The sequence below is a fragment of the Suricata suricatta genome, chromosome 2, assembly GCF_006229205.1.
Source record: "Suricata suricatta isolate VVHF042 chromosome 2, meerkat_22Aug2017_6uvM2_HiC, whole genome shotgun sequence".
Classification (NCBI taxonomy): Eukaryota; Metazoa; Chordata; class Mammalia; order Carnivora; family Herpestidae; genus Suricata; species Suricata suricatta.
In genome coordinates, this window is record NC_043701.1 from 1,704,619 (window position 1) to 1,725,330 (window position 20,712).

The 20,712-nt window shown below is 48.1% G+C and overlaps 1 protein-coding gene across 6 annotated transcripts in view; it reads left to right on the forward strand.

The window, feature by feature from the left end:
• Window positions 1-20,712, forward strand: part of LMBR1 (limb development membrane protein 1) — a 127,505-nt gene that overhangs the window by 86,476 nt on the left and 20,317 nt on the right. For 5 of the 6 annotated variants that reach the window (XM_029920959.1, XM_029920991.1, XM_029920974.1 and 2 more), the window contains one exon: window positions 12,094-12,255. In XM_029920959.1, coding sequence (XP_029776819.1) covers window positions 12,094-12,255 — 162 coding nt within the window. Of the gene's footprint in view, window positions 1-12,093; window positions 12,256-15,223; window positions 17,083-20,712 lie in introns of those variants that run through there. The other variant, XM_029920968.1, reaches the window with a different exon arrangement.

Sequence of the window (20,712 nt, forward strand, 5' to 3'; positions counted from 1 at the left end):
GTGGTGTTGATTTGTGTTTCCCTGATGATGAGTGATGTTGAGCATCGTTTCATGTGCCTGTAGGCCATCGGGATGTCCTCTTTGGAGAAGTGTCTGTTCAGGTCTTCTGCCCATTTCTTGACTGGATTATTCATTTTTCGGGTGTGGAGTTTGGTAAGTTCCTTGTAGATTTTGGATGCCAGCCCTTTACCTGATATGTCATTTGCCACTATCTTTTCCCTTCCATCGGTTGCCTATTAGTTTTTTAGACCATTTACTTTGCAGTGCAGAAGCTTGTCATCTTAACAGTGACTTTGATGTAAAAATAATTTTAAATTCCCTACTGAAGATTTCTCAGTAAAAAACTAGTATGTGACTTACAGTGTCCTATCTAGAGAGTGGCACTGATCCCTGTTGGTTGGTTACTGATGTTCTTATAGCTGACAGTGCATTTCTGTATCAGGTAACGGTTTTTCATAATGAAGAGGAAGTGTTCTGGGCCAAATGTCTAAAAGAGTTAAGAGACTGAGTAATGCTCCGTGCTCACGTGCCTAGGATCCTTGTTACGTTCTTCTGACGCGCTCCTGTCGCAGGGCACGTTGTCCTGTCTGCGGAAATGTCACGTCACCCGCACATTAACTGAATAGTTTAGCCGTCTGTTGACATGCATTCAGATAGTTATATGAATATTGTTTATATGAAAATAACTCTAGTTAGGACAGTTTAGCTAGAAGGAGGCTTAAGATGTCATCTTTAAAATGTTAGTGATTAAAGCGTTACAATTAAAACTGGGCGGTAAACCACTGTAAGGTCTGATCTGTACTAAGAATGAAGACTCCGACCTGGCCAGGAGGACTTACCAGCGCGCCTGCGCGGTCAGCTCTGCGACCGGTGAGCGTGTGGTCTCCTTGTTTGCCGGGAGTTTTATTTTAAAATTAATTTTAATTATGTAAGTATGGATACGAACAAATTCTCATTATAAAAATATTAAAATCAGGGGTCAGACTGCAGTTCATTGTGACCACCTGTTGTAACCCCAAAGCCCTCTTCAGAGGCTCCAGGTCTTCAGGCCTTGCTGGGTCCATAGACAGCGCTGGGCCCCCGCAGAGCTGTGAAAGCCTCCCCTGGGCTCCCCGGATGCTCCCCTGGGCTCCCTGGACGCTCCCCTAGGCTCCCCGGATGCTCGCCTGGGGTCCCCCGGACACTCGCCTGGGCTCCCCGGACGCTCCCCTAGGCTCCCCGGATGCTCGCCTGGGGTCCCCCGGACACTCGCCTGGGCTCCCCGGACGCTTGCCTGGGGTCCCCGGACGCTCGCCTGGGCTCACCCGGACCCTCACTCTTTGGTCAGCGTTCTGGTTTCTTCTGTTGACTGCGGACTCTGGTGTGCTGTCCATTAGGGGTTAAAAGAGGAAAAGGTTTCGAGATCATTTCCTCTATCAGAACTCAGTCATCTGTAAATGAGCTTCAAACTCAAAGCACTTAATTATCTCTTTCTGGTCACCGGTGACCTCTTGGTGGTCCAGTCTTGTGGGTTCTCTTTTCACCTTCTTTGCCCCACGGCGTTTGCTGTTCGTAATCCCACTTGCCCTCGCTCTTCTTTGTTCCCGGTCCCGTTCCTCTCCGCCCACGAAGGCTGAGTCACTCGCCGCTCACACACGAAGCTGGGCACACTTTCAGCCTCGTGTTCGTACTTACGTGCGTGTGTGGCTTTCTCAAGAGACTTCACGACCCTGGTAGGACAAAGCCACATTTTATGCATCTTTTTATCCCTTCCAGCGTCTAGTTAATAAATATCTGTGATGTCACTGGGGGCCCCATGTTGAGTGTGGACTGTGGTCTCAGAATAGGTGAAGTAAGACATTTCAGGTGTCCTGCCTCCACGTTCCAAGCTTGTGTTTAGTTTTCTTATTTTAAAAGACCCTTATAATAATAACCAACCAAAAGGTGGTTCAGTTCCATGAAGAGAATAAATATTTTACATTCTTGTAATGCCTACACACTCGTAGAGGGTAAGAATATGAGAAGAACTGAAAAATACTATAAAATATCACTTGGAACACAACAGCAAACACAGAAACACAGAATTTCTGGCTAAATCTCATTTCTGCAGCCGTAAACTGATAGCTGTGTGCATGATTTGGGGTGTACGCTCTGAAGCCTCATTGATGGACTTTAACAGCTTTACAGAGTGTCATTGACATCCGATACACTGTACATATTTAAAGTGTATGATTGACGGTTTTTCTTGACAAGTTTTGACTTATTTGTACACCTGTGAAACACTCTCCACCGTCAAGACCCGCCCCAGGCCCCCAGGCAACCACTGCCCTGCTTGTTAGAGTTAGAAATGCGTCCTGTCTCCTGGGAGTGTGTGTGAATGAAACCGTACTACGCACACTGGCTTTTCTCACTCGGCGTAGTTTTCCGTCCATGTGGTGGTATGTGTCCGCAGTTCATTTTTCCAAATTATTTTTTTCATTTTTGAGACAGAGAGACAAAGAACATGAGTCGGGGAGGGGCAGAGAGAGGGAGAGACACAGAATCGGAAGCAGCTCCAGGCTCCGAGCTGTCCGCACGGAGCCCGACGCGGGGTGAGGTCATGACCTGAGCTGTGGTCGGCCGGTTAACTGCCCGAGCGGCCCGGGCGCCCCAGCAGTTCGACCACCGTTGGTTTACCCTGTCGCCCACCGAGGACACCTGAGTTGTTTGCAGCTTTCGGTCACTGTAGAGTCGCTGTGCGAATTCACAGGCAAGTCTCCGCGTGGACACGTGCTCGCGTGCCTCTTGAGTAATAACTAGAAATGGAATGCCTGGTGTGCGCCTCACTTTTTAAGAAACTGCCAAGCTGTTCCAGAGTGCTTACCCATTTTGCATTCTCAGCACAAGTGTGGGGGACCCGGCCCTGGCACGGTCCATGGACTGACGCCGTGTGTCTGCGGACGTGCACTCCCCAGATGCCCTCTGTCTTTCCTTTGATGAAGTCTCTCTTCAGATCTGCGGCTTTTTAAAAAAATGGGGTGTTGGGTGCTGTTTATATATTCTGGATAAAAGTTCCTTATCCAGATAGGAGATTTGCACATATTTTCCCTATTTGGTGGCTTCTCTTTTTATTAACAGTATCTTCCAAAGGACAGACATCCTTAGTTTTGATGAAGCCAATTTACCGGGTTTTCTTTTTGGATTGTGCTTTTGGTGTTATTTCTACTGAACTTTTCTGTAACCCCAAGTCACAGAGATTATTGTCTCCTGTGTTTTCTTCTAGATGTTTATACCTTTAGGTTTTGTACGTAGGTCCATGACTCATTTTGGGCTAATTTCTGTATATCAGGTGAGGTCTGAAGTGAAATTTATTTGTTTTGCATACGGGCAGCTAATTGTTCTAGCACCACTGCTTGAAAAATCTATTCATTTGTTCCCCTGAATGGCCTGGGAAACTGTATGGAAAATCCATTGTCCATGTATGTGTGGGTGTGGGTTATTTCTGGACTCTGTTTTGTTCCGTTGATGTCTCTGTTTGTCTCTCGTTCAGTACCGCGGTGTTGGCTGGCTGCGGATTGATCGTAAGACTTCAGATCAGCAGTGAAGTCTGTTCTCCCCACCCTCCCCCCAACCCCAAGTCTGTTCTTTTTGAGAGTGGTTTTAGTTATTCTAAGTCCTTTGCATTCCCTTGTGACTTCTTAAACTAGCTTGTCATTTTCTACACAAATGTCTGAGGAGTTTGGATTGTGTTGAATCTGAAGAACAAACCGGAGAGGATTAGCATCTTCCCAACACGGACTCTTTCCGTCCCCAAGCACCGTGTACTTACTTAGTTCTTCACTTCGTCTCTGCAGTGTTTGCGTTTTTGTTTAGGTCTTGCACATTGGATGCTGCTGTTATGGTATTTCTTTAAAAATTTAATGTCTAATAGTTCACTGCTGGCATATTTGTGTATATTGGTCTTTTATTCTGCAACCTTGCTAAACTCACTTGTTAGTAATGGCATCTGGTTTGTAGGACTTGTTGATTTTCATTGATGAGTATGATGTTTGTGAATAAAGATAGTTGTACTTCTTCCTTCCCAGTGCGGGCGCTTCAGTTCATCTTTCTTGTCCGCCGCAGCACCTGGAGCTTCAAGCACAGCGTTGAATAGAAGCCGTGCGGGCAGACATCCCCGGCTTCTTTCTCACCACGGCAGGAACGCTTTCTGCCCTTCCCTGATAAGAACTTCAGTGGTTTTAGCTTGTTTGTTTTGGTGGATGCCTTTCACCAGGTTGAGGAAGTTTCCTTCTTTTCTACTTTGCTGGAGTTTTTATTGGGAATGGATGCCGGGTTTTGTTAAATGTTTTTTCTGCATCTACTGACCTAATCCCGTGGCTTTCTCTTGTAGACTCTGGTAGTGTGCTCAGTTACCCGGCTGAGTCTTGAGTGTTAAACCAATCTTGCATTCCTTGGATAAGCCTCACTTGGTCATGACGTATTACCCTTTTTTTCTTCTTACTGTTGGGTTCAATTTGATAAAATTTTGCTTTTTTGCATCCATATGAGTGCATAGACCTGTAGATCTCTTTCTGTTATTGTGAATCTCTTTTTTCAGGTTTTGGTTATTCGAGTCAGGCTGTCTTCACTCAAAGTCTCCAGAAGTATTTCCTCCTCTGCCATGTGCCGGATGAGCGCGGTGCACTGATGTCTGTGCCCCTCAGAGGCCCTGTGCTGAGGCTCCGTCTCCGCTCTGACGGTGTTAGGAGGCCGGGCCTGCGGAGGCGATGGGTCGCGAAGCTCCACCCCCACGAGTGGGGTTAGGGCCCTTGTAAAATAAAGCCCCCGCCCCCCAGGGCGCTCTCACCCTTCCTGCCGTGGGAGGTTGTACTGAAAGATGGCCGTCTGCAGCAGGAAGGGGACCCTCGCCAGGCGTCGTGGACTTGGAGCCGCAGAGCTTGAGAAACAAATGTCTGTTGTTGAAAGCCCCCCAGGGTGCGCCGTTCTGTTAGAGCAGCTGTGATGCACTGAGACCCTGAGTTTATACAGGTTTGGGTTCGTCCCTTCAATGTTTGAAGTAGTTCATCTAATTAACTCTTAGTTTAGTTGAAGCCGTCTGGGCCTGGGATTTACTTTGTGGGAAGGCTTTAACAGCACGCTCAGTGTATGTCACTGGTAGAGGACCGCCTGTTTGTTGAGTGAGCTTTGTTAATGTCTCTTGAGGAATTCGTTTATTTCATCTGCGTTGTCAGGTTTTCTGGCGTAAAGTCCCTTTACTAGCGCTGCGATGCCCCAGGGCGCAGCAGGGGCGACACCTGCCTCGGCCCTGATGCTGGCGGTCTGTCTCTGTCCTTCGCTCTCTCACAGCGTTGCTGGGCATTTACTGACGTTTGTGGATCTTCTCAAAGGACCAGCGTTTGGTGTCATTTATTTATTTATAATTTATTTTCTTCTGCTTATTTGGGGGTTTAGTTTTCCCTTATTTTTCTGCTTTCTTGAAAATGGAAGCTGAGCTTCATGATTTGAGATCCGTATTTTCCAGCATCGGCTGTGAGCACTGTGAATTTCTCAGAGCTGCTCTGGCTGCGCCCCTGAAGTTTCATCTCAAGTGGTGCCATTTTCATTCAGTTCAGTAGACCTTCTGAGTTCCCTTCTTACTTCTTCTCTGACGATGGATTATTTAGAAGTCTGTAATTTAGTTTCCAAATATTTGAGGATTTCCCACAGATACTTGTCTGTTAGTGATTTCTAACTTAATTTCCTTATGGTGAGAAAATAAGGTTTTGTAGGACTTGAATCATTTTGTATTTAGTGAGACTTGTTCTGTGGCCTGGAACGTGGTCTGTCCTCACGTGTCTTCTTTGTGGGCTCAAACACAAGGTGGCTTCTGCGACTCAGGGGTGGCGCTCTGTGAACGTCCGGTCAGTGTAGTGGATGATGTTGCTCAAGTTCTTTGTATCCTTTCTTATTTTCTAACTGTTTGTTTTATCAATCATTGAGAGAAGGGTTTTGAAGTCTACCACAATTGCAGATTTATTTATTTCTTCTTACATTTCTTTTTTTGCTTCATGTATTTTGAAGTTCTGGTATTAGATGAATACATATTTAGGGCTGTTACTTTCTCTTGATGAGGTGACCTCTTTATGCTGATGACGATGGCGTTCTTTATCCCTGGGAGTCTTTCTAGTTGTAAAATCTGCTTTGTGTGACACTGACATAGCCGCGCCAGCTTTTAGTTTTTGATTACGGTCGCATAGTTTACTTTTTTCCATTCTTATACCTTTAACCGGTTTGTCTTTATATAATTCATTTATTTATCTATTATCTTTTAGAGATGTGTATTTATTTTGAGAAAGAGGGGAGGGGGTAAGGGCAGAGAGAGAGAGGGAGAAAGAGAATTCCAAGTAGGCTCTGCGTTCAGCACAGAGCCTGATGTAGGGCTTGATCTCAGGGCCATCAGATCACGACCAGAGCCTGTACCAAGTGTCGGACACTTAACCAGTTGAGACACCCAGGTGCCCATGTGTCTTTGTATTTAAATAGTTGGTTTCTTAAAGATAATGTAGAGGGGCACTTGGGTGGCGCAGTCAGTTAAGTGTCTGACTCTTGACTGGCTCAGGTCGTGATCTAACAGTTTGTGGGATCAAGCCCTGTGTAGGGCTCTGCACCGATGGCGTGGAGCCTGCTTGGGATTCTCTTTCTATCCTTTCTCTCTGTCCCTTCCCCCACTCACATGCTCTCTCTCTCTCTCAAAAATAAAATAAAATCATCATTAAGAAAAAGAAAAAAAATTTAAAAGGATAATTTAGAGTTGGGTGTTGCTTTTTTATACAGTTTATTAATTTTTGAATTTGGATGTTTAGACCATTTACTTTGAGTGTGATTACTGATATTATTGTGTGTAAGTCTAGGATCTTGTTCTTTATTTTCTGTTTCTTCTCATCTCTTCTTTGTCTCTGTTTTCTTCTTTATCTTCATTTTTTTTCTGAATATGTTGCATTAAAAAAAATGATTCTACTTTATCTCGTTTGTTGGCCTGTGTGCTGTAACTGTCTGTCATAGTGTTTGGGTAGCTGCTCTCTGGCTCATAGGCTACATTTGAACTCGTCCCAGTCCACCTTCTTGGGGCGTCAGGGCGGTGAGTCTGAGAGCCTTCTCACCGTGTTTCCATTCTCCCTGGGCAGCCTTCATGCTCTTGTTATCATAAATTTTATTTGTACACATGTTATAAACCCTATACTACAGTGTTTCCGTTTTTGCTTTGAACAGTGATCTTTCAGAGAGATTTAAAACTAACAAGTCTTTTAGATGTACCCGCATGGTAATCGTTTCTGGTGTTCTTCATTGCTTTGTGTAGATCTGGATCTCCTGATACCATTTCCTTCCGTCTGTCGGGAGGACTTTTCTAAACATCCCACACCATGCAGGTCTGCTAACTATAGATTCTGTCAGCTTTTGTAGACATGAAATGTCTTTATTTGGCTTTATTTTTTTAAAGTTATTTTCACTGGATATGGAATTCCAGACTGACTTTTTCCTTCAGTATTTTAAAGATGTTATATGACTGTTTTCTCATTTGTGTTGTATTTGGTAAGAAATCTTTTGTGATCATTATCATTGATTTTTTCAATTTGACCTTTTTCTTTTGCATGTGACTTTAAGATATTTCTTCTTTATCACTGATTTTAAGAAGTTTAATTATGATGTGGTGTGGTATAGTTTTCTTCAGGTTTTTGTTCATTGAGTTTATTGAATTTCCTTGATGTGTAAGTACGGAATTTTCATCAAATTTGGAAGATACTCAGCCATTATTTCTTCAGATGCTTTTTCCGTCCTGTCCTCTTTCCTCTCCTTAAGGAACTCTTAACAGGAGCAAATCATCCATTTGAAATGAATTCACAGTTCACCCACGTTCTGTTCATGTTTTGTCTTGTTTTGCTTTCTGTGTTTCATTTTGAGTATTTTCTATTGGTGTGTCTTCAAGTCTACTAATCTCTTCTCTTGCAGTGTCTAATCTGTCACTAATCCCTTCTAGTGCATTTTTCCTGTCTTACATTGTCATAGTCCTCTATAGAAGGTCAATTTGGGGCTGTTTTGTATGTTCCATGTCTCTATTTAACAAGTTCACTCTTCTAGCTTCTGAAATATAAGGAATACAGTTATGATTACTTAAATGTCCTTGCTCTTCATTCTGTCGTCTGGGTCATTCCTGGTTCAGTTGTTCATTCACCCATAAGCATGAACGGGTTGGTTCCCTGCTGAATACTCTGGAGTTCTTCTCCACATCCGAGTTCCCATCCTCTGCAACTCTCTGTTCACGCCGCGGTCCCCACGTTCCAACCACGTCTTGTCACCTGTGCACGATGGCTGGGCCACGTCCCTGTTACTCTCCACGCCGCAGCCCAGAAGCCACAGGCAGGAGCTGTGGTATGTAGGCCCCACCTTGCCTGCTGCTTGTCTGTCAGCATTACTGACTTTTATTGCTTGGCGTCCAGGGTCTTGAAAATGAAGGTTTTGTATATTTTGTCCAGTTCTTTTGGTTGATTCAGGTATGAAGGAAAATCTGGTCTCTTTTATTTGATCTTGGCTCAAACCTGAAGTCAGTATTCCTAGTTGATGTAATTTAATGAAAGCCTCCTTGCAAAGAAAGACCCGTCAAGAAAGAGATTAGAAGTCTTTGCTTACATAGCATCCTCTCTTTAATTTTAGAATCACTTTGTTTTTGAATAAATAAAACAGTTGACAATGGCCCTCTTTACGTTAATTATGAAATTAATGGCACTTAAAAATGATTGTAGATTTTATTATTTCATACTCTTTAAGTCATATTATTTGATGCTTAGTATAAATTTATTCCAGCAGTGTGGTTTAGAGACGGGAATTTGGAAACCTAGTCAAGATAATAATTTAACCATTGTAAGAGTCCACAGGGAAAATGTGTCAATCCCAGTGTTTTCTCCAAGAACACTCAACTTCTGTAAATTTGTATTTTTATGACAAGGTGTGGGTCCTTTCGGCAGTCTCACATGAGACCGTGATGTCGTGTTGGCCGTCTGTGCGGGTGCCGGCTCACGCTCCGATGGCCCTCAGGTGTGTCAGGCTGTGTGAACGCTCCCGACCTCTTCATGCTCGTGAGGAGCCGGGTGCACTCGGCGGGCTAACGGAGGGGACTTCTCACCATGCCACTGCGGGTGGAGCAGCCAGTTCTTCCCCGAAGTGACGCCTTGTGCCTCGGTCTTGTAAAGGCATGAATTCCTTTATTCCAGGAATTATGCATAAAACGTTTTTAACCACAAATTATTGGGGGGAGCCAGCGTGTAGTTTTGGTCACGGATGAGGTGGCCTCCTGCTCCGCCGTGCTTAGCTGGCCTTTGACCTGGTGTGTATTTTACGTGTCTTTTAAAGAAATGACTTTTGAATGGGAATGAGCATTTGAGTATTTGACTAGCAGAATTAGATAACATTTGATAATTGATTCTTTAAATTAGTCTTATCTTAAAATTTGCTGCCTTAATACCCTTTTTTTTAAAAAGAACTTTTAATCTTTGACGGGGGGGGGGGCGCAGAGAGAGAGTGAGACACAGACTCTGAAGCATCTGCCTTTATGCCCTTTTATATCTTTCTCCAGAAATAGAGATTTTGAAGTATTACACATTTTTACAATAAGTATTAAAGTTAAAATTTTAAGTACTGTTACTGTTTCTCAAGTGTTGGCATTTTTAATAAAAAAGTACATTTTATAGTTTAATGACTGTTGTGACATAAGCCTCTCGGACGGTGGTTTAGGGGTGAGTGTTTAAGGTTCAGTCTTGTACAAGGTTTCCAGAACCGAAGAGCCGCCTGTGCTGTCCAGTGTGAGCTTTCAGTCGGACGGTGTGAGTTCGAGATTCGGAAGACTAACCGTCTCTAGAACCTGCCCCCGTAATCTGATATTCTGTCTAGTGCTTTGTTGCACGGTGGCAGCAGGCTCCCGGATGTCTGTCCACAAGGTCACGCTGAACTGTCCTTGGGACCAGACATGTAATGGGCAGATGGCTCTCTGTCTGGGATTTCTTAGGAAGGCCTGGCCCTGACTGTCCAGATACCAAGTTGAATCCACCGAGAAGCTGCATGTGACAACTTCCACTGTCCCTTTGCTCAGCGTGCGGCCCTGCCGTCCCCGCGTGGTGCACAGGCCAGGCTTGGGGTGCTGGTGGGTGACCGCGTAGCGTGTCCCCGTGCTGTCCAAAGTGGTCTGTCCCCATAGGTTCATAAAGCAAGTCGTCGGGCTCTGAAGAGACCGCGAGGACTCGTGTTTGCCTTTGAAGTCCATTCTCTGTGTATAAGGTAGCAGCCGGTGACTAGTACATACCTAGTTGTAAAGTAATTAAACACACATATGTTGGGTATAGATGTTCTGATTTTGGCTTTGCGGATGGTGGTATAGGATTAGAAAGGTCTGGAGAGCAGGCCAGACTCTTCTGGAGCTTCTGTACAAGGGGTTTATTCTGTGATGAGTCAGCTTCGTCGCACGCAAGATCACGTGTCTGTGTGCATCTCTGTGTTTTTCTTCTGGAAGGATCTGTGACTCTCTCCAGATTCTCAAAGGAATTTGGTCCTAAGCATCAAATAAACTAGTTATCTGCACTCCTTGGGCTGAAATCACTGAATTGTGTTTTGGAAACACTGGATTCTGTCTATGGATAACTTCCTAGGTTAAATTAAATGGTACTTTGTTTGGAAAATAAAATGTATAATTAGGTATGTGTGCCTTTAGCACAGTCGCGTTTCTGTCTGAGCAACAGCAGCCGGGGTGGCGGCCGGACTCCTGGCGTGGGGCCTGTGCTGTGCCCTCCGCTAGGCCCTGGTCCCTCCACCTTCTCTAAAAAGATCCTTTATTGTACGTTTTCACTAATCTCTTTAAAATCTTGTGACACTTTTGGATACGAAGGCTTCTATTTTCTCGCTGCCCCGCGCGTGGAGTCCCCGTGGTGGGCGGTGGGACGGCTGGGAGGGGTGAGAGCCGAGTGCCAAGTCCGCTGATGAAGTGGGGTGTGGTGACTCCTGAAATCTTAGGCGCCCGTGAAATAAAGGGAACGTGGTGTGTCTGCACAGCCCTCTGTGGCTCACGGCCCGCGGCCCCGAGTGGCTCTTCCGCTTCTTCCTCGAAGCTCATCACCGGCCACCATGTCACTTGACTGCTGCTCGCTGCCTGCTTGCTTACCAGTGGCCAGAAAGTCCTAGCATTCACAAATTCTAATAGGTACTTGGCCTGGGGCCTGTTATCACCGAATAGGATGACTCTGTGTGTGTGTGTGTGTGTGTGTGTGTGTGTGTGTGTGTGTGTGTGTTTTAAATAAAAAGACTTGCTTTTTAAAATGTGTCTTGGTGAATTTAAGTAGCTTCAATGTATATAATTACGCTGCATTTCTAGGTTTGCCCTTTTACCCCACAAGCCTGGAGCACCTGGTTCATTTTAACAATATTTCCCTGCCTCCCCTGGAAAAGAATTCCCGTCTGAGTTTATGCATTGATGTGGTAATTATTAAGTATGTCCAAGCATGGCTCTGGGCACTGGGAATATAGGAGTGAAAAAAACAAAGTCCTGTTCTCAGAACTCACATTCCGTTGGGCAAAGTAGGCGATGAAGGCACCAGAAAGGAAAATAAATACTTCAGGTGGTGTTGTGTCACAAAGAAGCGTAATTAGGACAGACGGCCATGGAGGCCCAGCTGCTTTATGTAGAGGAAACAGGTGCCTCTCTAAGGAGGTGACGTCCCACCTGGGGCCTGCCTGGGGGCGGGGGGGACCGAGCGGCGGGGAGGTGGGAAGTGAGAAGGATTGTCAGGCGTCTTGTCCGCCATGACTCGTGCGTCCTGACCAAGTCGAGCGCGCTGCGTGTCCTCCCCGTGGGTGGGCATTGGTGCGGGCGTCGTGCCGCCACGGGGCGGGCGAGGGGTGCTCGCTCCGGCGCCCTCGCTTCCCGAGACCGCGGCTCGTGGACACAGGAGGTGAGAGCGGGCTGGGGGGTCCCCAGGATGACGATTAATACTCAGGTTCCCACGCACAGAAATGAGAAAGTCTGTGGAATTTGATCTGTGTTGTGCTTTATTTTGTAACGTATGTAAATGTATTGTACCTGATTGTATTAAGGGCTGTTTTATCTCTTTTTAACAGGAATCACTAGATTTGATCTACTTGGAGACTTTGGAAGGTTTAATTGGCTGGGAAATTTCTATATTGTATTATCCTACAATTTGCTTTTTGCTATTGTGACAACATTGTGTCTGGTCAGAAAATTCACGTCTGCTGTCCGAGAAGAACTTTTCAAGGCCCTAGGTAATTCGTGGTTTATGGGTATTTTTCTCTCTTTCTACTAATTTTTAATTTTGCCATTTGAATTAATTTTAAATCTTCATCTATCCATTTTTCCTAATATGTAACACCTTAGAGGTCACATTTCTGACTCACTACTTATTGATTACGCCTTTGTGTAAAATTTTTTCATTAAGCCTCGGCTTCCTTATCCATAAAATGGTGACGGTATCGTGTCCCCTTGAGGACTGTTGCGGACAGTAGTTGACATCCGCCTGGTGAGGGCCTGGGCGCGGCCGGACGCAGCAGGGCGGCTCAGTAAAACGAGCTCTTGTGTTGTTCTGGCGGCGGCGGCGGCGAGGCCAGCGAGGGGCTGACCGTGCCTCCGTCATAACACCTCCTCCTGTTGGTTAGTCACAGATCTCTCCTGAGGCTCGGATTTTACAACATCCAGCCGACCCAGTTCTCTTCCATCAGCCAAATAAGTCGGGATGAAAACACTAATTAGTATTCTTGTCATTAACAGGAGAGAGGGCATGCGTGAGTCCCACGTACTGGGACCGTATTAAAGACGCTGAGGTTGGGCTAAGGGGGCGAAGGTACGGCTGTGACTTCGCAAGTGTGTTGTCGTGCTCAGCATCAGTGCCAAGCGCGCGTCAGGCGTTGCGTTTCAGGAGTGCCAGCGCAATATAAACTCCCGCTGCGTAGACCCTCTTGGGTTTGGAGTGTGTCATTTTGTAGTAAAAGAAGGGAGAAGCAGTGATTCATTGCAGAGACCCCTAACACCAGGTCGTCTCCCTAATGACATTTGAGCGGCTACGGTCCGTGTGGCGTTGCGCCTTGTAGCCGCCGCCCGGGCCTGCACTGACCGAGGGCTGGTGGCCTCCTCCTCCTGAGCGGCAGGGAGGCCTCTCTCCCAGCCATGCTCTTCCAGCCCCGCGGTTGAAGGGATGACCTTTGGGAGGGGAAATAGACTGCAGATTATCTCTCATATGGATTTTACTGTAAATTCGCCCTGTGAGGGGGTGGCTGGTAAAATACTGGCCGAGAAAAGAGAGTGACAGCTCATTTCAGCAGAAGCACCGGATAGTTTGTGGGTTTTCATAATACGGACAAGGTAGAATCCGTTACAGTGACGGGGAATCAGCTGTTCGCGCCCAGGGACTGACGTCAGAGCTTCATTCCGCAGTGCGTAGTGGCGTCGGGGGAGGAGTCAGCGGTGCGTCAGTTCCCGCTTACTGGCCACTGGCCAGAGACGGTTGTAGACGGGACACTGTAGGCTCAGTTTGGAGCTCAGTGTTTGGGATGTCATCTTTCTAAGGAAATCTTTATTGATGTAGTGAAATCTCATTTAGCCTGAGGTGAAGTCATGTATGTGTGTTGGCCCTTTGACCAAAACAGGCAGTAGAATGATCAAGACTTGTGTAAACTAATAGATTTAGTCTTTTTTGTCCACATGTTTTCTGTTACTCTTTGGAATGCCTAAGGAGGAAATGAATTATACCTAAGAAAAAGATCCTCATTAAGTGTATGTGAAATGTGTGAATAATCTGAGATCTTCAGTCTAACTTCACGGGGAATCATAATTTGATTACAAAATTTAACTGTCTCCTCCCCCCCCCTTTTTTGTAGGCTTTCCCCCTTTGCTGCTCTGTCCGTTGGCAGTGACCGTGTCTGAGTACCTGGTGTACTCTGTGCATATAACCACGGGATGGTGGTGGAGGTGACTGTGTCCCCACCGAGAGACCCTGTAGTCGTTTTACAAGATGCATAGCTTGTGCGGCCCGCAAGTTTTGCAAGTAACAGCTGGGAATAACCGATCGGACAAGGGGTTCCCTCTCCCTTTGGGCGTTGATGACCTGGTCCCGTCTGCCCACTTCCTTCTCTCGCAGGCCCGTGTAGACACGCCTCCCCGCGCCCAGCGGCTGCGGCTTCCTCTCGTCGCTCGGTGGTTTGGCCAGTCCTAGGATCAGAGCTGTGTTTTGTTAGATGGATAGCTTGTCTCCCTCCCTCATCCATCAGAGACAGACTCAGTTTTACCTTTTCTTTCAGTGAGATACGCGGGTGATAGAAACTTTACAAATCAGAGTGCTGCGTTGATGTAAGAGGGACGGAAGGTTGGCTCCCCACAGGTGCCTGGCCGTCTCCAGACTTAGGGGCAAAAACCTCATCCAAGTACGTTCTTGATGCGTCACAAAGGGCCGAGCCTCATAGAACAGTTTCTTCAAAGTCTTCCCCGTGGATGGGCTGGTTATGAATTCTTGAACATCTTTGTGGTTCATTTTATTAATCGGTGCTGAGAGCTTCGGGGCCACACACACTCAGCACGTCCCCACACTTCCCCGGGAGGGCACAGTCGTGTGTGTCCCGTACGTGATGTGAGCGACTCAGGTAGGACAGGAGGAAGCTAACGCAACTTTAAAAGATAAAAGATAGTGATGATTTCTTACTCAGTGAACTACCTTTGAATAATGAAATAGTGTTTATGTTCAGGGTTGGTTTTTTTTGGCCATTTCTTGTCTTTTTCTTCTTGGTCATGTTTTCCATTGCTTCTCATTTTAATGACCTGCTTAACATCTTGGTGTGTCTTCCCATGTTTTCTTGTGTGTATACTTGCATGTGTGCATTTTCAAACAAGCACACGATCATCTTTGGGTCCGGTCAGGCCCCCTGGAAGCACACTGGGGCTGGAGGGGCGTGCAGGAGGAGGCACGTGGGGGTGCCCCCGGGGCTGGTGTGCCAGGCAGGGGTGGGAAGGAGCTAGCTGTGGAGAGAAGAAACCGGAAGCCTCCACGGGCCCCAGAGCTGCACAGGATTGAGAGGTCCTGGCTCCTGAGCACAGCCGTCTCCGGCTTGGGCCCCCAGGAGCCACCAGTGGGGAGAAGAGCTCTTTCCTCCTCAGAGGGCCTGGCCGGCGCCTCCCCCGCCTCCGTGACCCCGGCCCCGCGGCCGTGCTGGCGCCCGGCTCACCGCTGTCTTCGTTTCCCTGCAGGCCTTCATAAGCTTCACTTGTCAGACGCGCCAAGGGATTCAGAAGCATCAAAGCCGTCTGCGAACGGGCACCCCAAAGCCCTGTGAGAACACGCAGCGCCCTGCGGCCGGGAGCCCCGCGCTCCGACCTCCCCGTCGGCCGGAAGTGACTCGCGCTGACCGTGCTGGGCAGTCGGGGCCTGGGCCTGGCGGCGCCATCCCTTTCGGAATTCCTGAGCACTTGGCCGCCACGGGCTGTGTTTCTGTTTCACTCTGTGCGGACCCCGTAGTCGGCAGCCAGCCGCAGGCTCCTCGGGGCGGCAGGTTCTTCTGTGGACGCCGTGCTGGCCTCGGTCGGAACAGTCCCCCACGGCGACTTCGGGGCTTTCTAAGAATCCCGGTGCATCCCATTCCGTATTTCGTTTGTTCAGGACGGAGGCGGCCGGGAGAAAGGCCCCCTCGCGCCTGGCTGCGGCGTGGAGGCCCTGCAGCCGCCGCCGCTGTGGGGGCCCCGGGAGCGGCAGTGCTGGCGGCGCACCCTCACCTCCTCCCGGGCGGGCACGCAGGCGGCCTGCCAGTTCATGTTCCAGAGCGACCTCGATTGGACTTGGAGTCCAGGGAAAACACGAGATTCTTTTAAAACCCGATCGGTGGTGGAACGTCCTGGAAACCCCGCGGCTGTGCAGTGCAGTGAGCTCCGGCAGGAAGTCGTTCCTCATCCCCGCTCGGCTGCGGCTCATGTGTCTGAGGCTCAGTGTCCCCTCTCATCCGTAGTGGCCAGTGTGGAATATGCTTGTGACGCGGTTTTGCCTTATAGGCTGTTTGGCTGCTCAGTTTTTAAAGCATTTCTTCAGATGCCCCCCGGTTCCCGGTTCTCCTGTGTCCAGTATGAAACTACACGTGATCGGTGGTAGAAACCCCTCGGTCACCACGTTCTTCAGGCTTTGGTTACTTTTGTATATGCCGATTTAAACCTCAGATTTATAAAAGTTACCAATTTACCCAGATGCACAGTGTCCGCATTCGTGATGTAAGAACAGCTCTACATGTATCGTGATCTGACAGTCATTCCGTCACTGAATTGTACGGGACTCCTGGGCTGGCTTCTTGGCTTCAGGTCCGTTGAGTAAAGCTAGACGGCCGAGCTCTCTGTTCCCATGCGCCCGGAGAGAGCCCCGAGCCCCCGCCCCGCCCCACCCCGCCCCGAGCCCCCGCCCCCACCCCGTGCGCGGCTCGCAGCTACACAGGCTCCGCAAGCCCTTCGGGTCACACGCGCAGTGGATGGTAATAGGTTGTCTGCATTCGGACAAAAGTAAAAGAACATTTTTCTCAAAAATTTTTTGGAGAAATTTATGAATATCAGGCTGTATATATTTGACATAATTTTCCATTTAGAGCCAAAATAATAAGAAAAATTAATCTGTATATTCTTGTGTTCCATTGAGCATACCTCTCCTTTATTCATACCTCTGCGTTTCCTTCTGAGCTTTTCTGCTTGTTAAAATGCAGCTTAGTTTTAAAACAAAAGACCGGTTTGTGATTCTAAACAACACTCAGTAAATACCACCAGGGTAGTGCTGGGAATCTCTTGGCATAAGACCTGCAGAGTGAGAAACGGCACAGAAGTTGGCTATTTCCTAATTTCACTGTTACACCTATTTTAACATTAGTTGCAAGCTTTGAGTTCTACTGAAGCTTGCTTGCAGTCCGTATTTTGAACGGACCCAGTCAAGGAGAGAAGAGAAGGAAAGTTCTTTAAATACAAGGACTCAGTGGCACCTTACACCCGTGTCCGGCCACACCCACAGGAAGTTCCTGGGTATCTGTCAGAGGTCTGAGGATTTCTGAGTGAAATATTAAATTTTTCAATGTCTGTATCAATTCTTTGTTCATTTGAAATTTCTTTCCGTGGGAAGACGTAGGCCAGGCCGGATCAGTGAGCAGTGAGCCGCGTCACAAGTCCCTGCGGCCACTGCTGGCCCCCTCGTCCGTGGTGGCCTCCGGGACTGCGCACGTGGGGGGACGGTGTCAAGCCGTAGCTCCAGATCCCTTACACGGGAACGAATGCAGGTTGACAGAGCCTCTGTCTGCCGCAGGATGACAGCCCCTCGGGGTTCTCCACACAGCACGTCCCCGGCCGCACACAGGGACTTCCTCTGCGGGACAGATTTGGCATGAACGCAGCGCTCACATCCGGCTGCGGCACACGGGGGCCGCGCGCCCGGGCCTCGCAGTTGTCGCGCCTGTCGTGCTGGTGGGGAGGCGGGGCCCGGCCGCCACCTCCTTCCCGTTGGGTGGGAGGACGCCAGCGGCCTCTGCGCGCCCCGTCTCCCCTGGGGGCGGCCCTGCGAAGGAGGAGACTTGGCCAGTTCGTCTTTAATTGGTTCTGTGATAATTATTTAAGTATTTAAAGGATACTTAAATAACTTTAAAATTAATACATTTTATTATGACATTTGTAATCTTTACTGTTTTTTCCAGGTATTTCTGAGATTCAGTATTTACTTGCCTTCAAAGTGAGACTATGTGAAAATTACACACGTGCACACACGTCCAGCCACGCGCTCGCTCCTTCAGGGCCGCGCTGAGAGGTTGGGTGACTAGTGGGCAAGAAGGAAGCCCGCGTGGTTTTGACTCTCGGAAGTGTTAGCGGCTGGTGCGGCGCACGCCTGGCCTTCGGGGCCTTGACCTCGGCCTCCTGTTGCTGGAGCACAGAGGACCCTCCCCCTCGGCAACCATGGAACCCGCCCACTACCAATGATGGCGTGGGCTTCTGTCGTTTGAGAGCCCTCTGTCTTTCTCTGTTGTTAGCACAGTATTTAATGCGTAAAGATGGGATTCTTAAAAAAAGGTTTTTTTTAATACGAATCTACACACAGCACTGACTTTTACACTAAAAGCTGGTGTGGGTGACACACGCTGTCCAGACCCACCGGTGAATTATTGTTGTTTACTGGAGTGTTTGGTTTACAAATTATCTGTTGGCCTTGTTTGTTCCTAGGAAGACACTTCTAGTGTGACTTTTTAAATGTCTTAGAAATTAAATTTTACAAAAAACGGTTTCATATTTTGGTTTATAAGCATTCAGACGCGTTTTGGTTTTAGTTTTAAATCTTAAATGTCATCATGGCTAAAGCTTAAGTGTGTGCATAGGTTACTTTAGTTTCAGTTTCCTAAAGGGCAGTAATGATTCTGGTGGGATGCTGAATTGAGGAAGAAGTGACTGTTTTCTCTCTCCCTTTTTTGTGGAGTTCTTGGTAGATCAATTTCTTGCAACCAATTACAGCTAAAATGTGGCCTCAACGATTGAAATCCTGGGTGTCATCTAATTTCTTGAGTTATTTAGATCTGATTTCTCTAACCTTTTCCATCAAAGGACTGAGCCACACCCAGTGTGGTCTGGGCAGTGCACTCCGCGGTTCTGGGAAGAGTAAATGGCACTGTCATCTGGCGAGGTCACCGGCAGACAGAAGTCTTGACAGCAGTGTCTTTCCAGCTCTTTGGAGAAAGGAGGAGACACACTCCTCATTGTAACGCACACACGCTTCGCTACACGTAAACAAAAATTTAACAACGTAGTACCTGCTTCTGCTGTAGGTGAGGCATGCTGGCCCTCTCTATTTTGTTTTCTAGAATCGAGCACAAACCACTAATGCTAATGGATCGTAAACTTTAGTTTGAAAAAATATGGCTTCTGGATCTAGTTGAAAGATGAATGAACACAAAAACTCTTTGGTTATTTAAGTAAAACTCATCACTGCAAAGCCAAAGTATTATATGTGCAGATTATTAGTTGCGCTGCAAAAAATGTAATTAAAATTAGTAGAAATTGCTAAAACTCTAAAAAGATGGATTATAACATTTCAAAACTAGGTGGTTGATCCCTGTGTCTTGGAGGAACAGAGCTGGGAGCTAGTTTTGAGAAGTTCGTTAACTTCCAGGTCTGCGTCATCCGTTAGGTAAAAGTGTCTTCAAATTCAGACGTGACCGGGCAGGAAATCCACATGAATCCGGTTGTTCTTGGACGTGATTTCGCTGTTCTCTTCTCTTAAACACACTCGCGAGTGCAGTGCGCAAGCGTGGGTGACGCGAAGCAGGGCGGCAGCGCCGGGGAGGGGTGACCCCTGAGGACCCGGGAGATCTTCGGGGTCTGACCGTGAGGCGGCAGAGATTTAAACGTGATGCTGAGGAAGGGAGTTTGATCAGTCACTGGAGCTCCTCGGTGACCGTCTTCGTGTCTCCTCTCTTGAAAAGCTCTCCTAAGAAATGCGCTGCTTACCAGCCGGGCCGCAAGGACCCGACACGCTGTGACGCCAGCGGCCCGCGCGCGGACAAATCGCTCTTCTCGCCCAGCTCAGCGCGTTGCTCTCTTCTCCACCTCGAGGCGGATGATGGGAAACGTCTCTTCTGCGCTCTCAGTACTTGACTTCTGGCTGCCACCTGCGGGGCGGGGGCGGGGTTCTTCCACCAAGTTCCCTGTGGACCCCGCGTCGCGTCACAGAGTTTGATTTCATTCTGACACTGTCTCCATGGAGCTAGTGCAGACCCCACGGGTTAAGGGCTCAGTCCCCCAAGACTGGCTCCCAGCACGACCTCAGACACCCGGGCCACGTCTGGGTTGTCCCTGCGCTCTGACCAACCAGCTGGAAATCAGGGGTCCCCCGCCCCCCGGGGTCCCCCCCCACCCCGCCCCGGCTCACAGACACAATGGACTCACCAGATTGCGGTTCCTGACAGAGGACACAGCTCGGAGCCCCGGAGCCCCGGATGGAGGAGATGCAGGGGGCCGGGGTGGGGGTGGGGCAGAGCGTCCCTGCCCGCCCCCCCCCCACGTGTACCCGCCTCCCAGCACCTCCGCTGCTCCCCGACCCAGGCGCTCTCTGAACCCCTTCAGTTAGGGTGTTTTTTTTTTTTTAAATGGAAGCTTCACTGCACAGACATGATGGATGAAGGGTTGGCCATTAGCGATCAGCTGGAGCTCCGGCTTCCCCGCACAGCTGCCGCCGAGGCCGCTGCCGAGGCCGGAAGGGCGGGCCCGGAAGTGGTTGTTTCCCGGGGCAGCTGTGGGAGCTTCCGGAAGACGACTTACTACCTACTCCCGGGAGCTCAGGGGTGGCCGGAGGGGCTTTTTGCGCATAGCAAAGACACTTCTCTTGTTGCCTCGGCAATTCCACCGCGGTGTCTCTGTGCCGGGAACCCAGAGGAAGACCAAATACATATTTCTTACTATAAGTTACAAGTTCACCTAATTCCCAGGTATTGAAGTCTTGGATGAAAGACAAGGCACATTTTCAGACTACCAGAAAGATCCAGCCAGTAGACACTCTCATCAACCGCGTGGGAAGACGTGTTTCTCTAGCTCACACTGGGTCTTGCCACTCTTACACGAGTGCCGAGCTACGAGGCAAGTATTTGTCTTCCTTTGCGTTTTTAATAATTACTGGGAACTTAAAAACATTTTATCAGCTGTTTGTCTTTCTACTTTTGTGAATTATTAAATATACTTAGCCC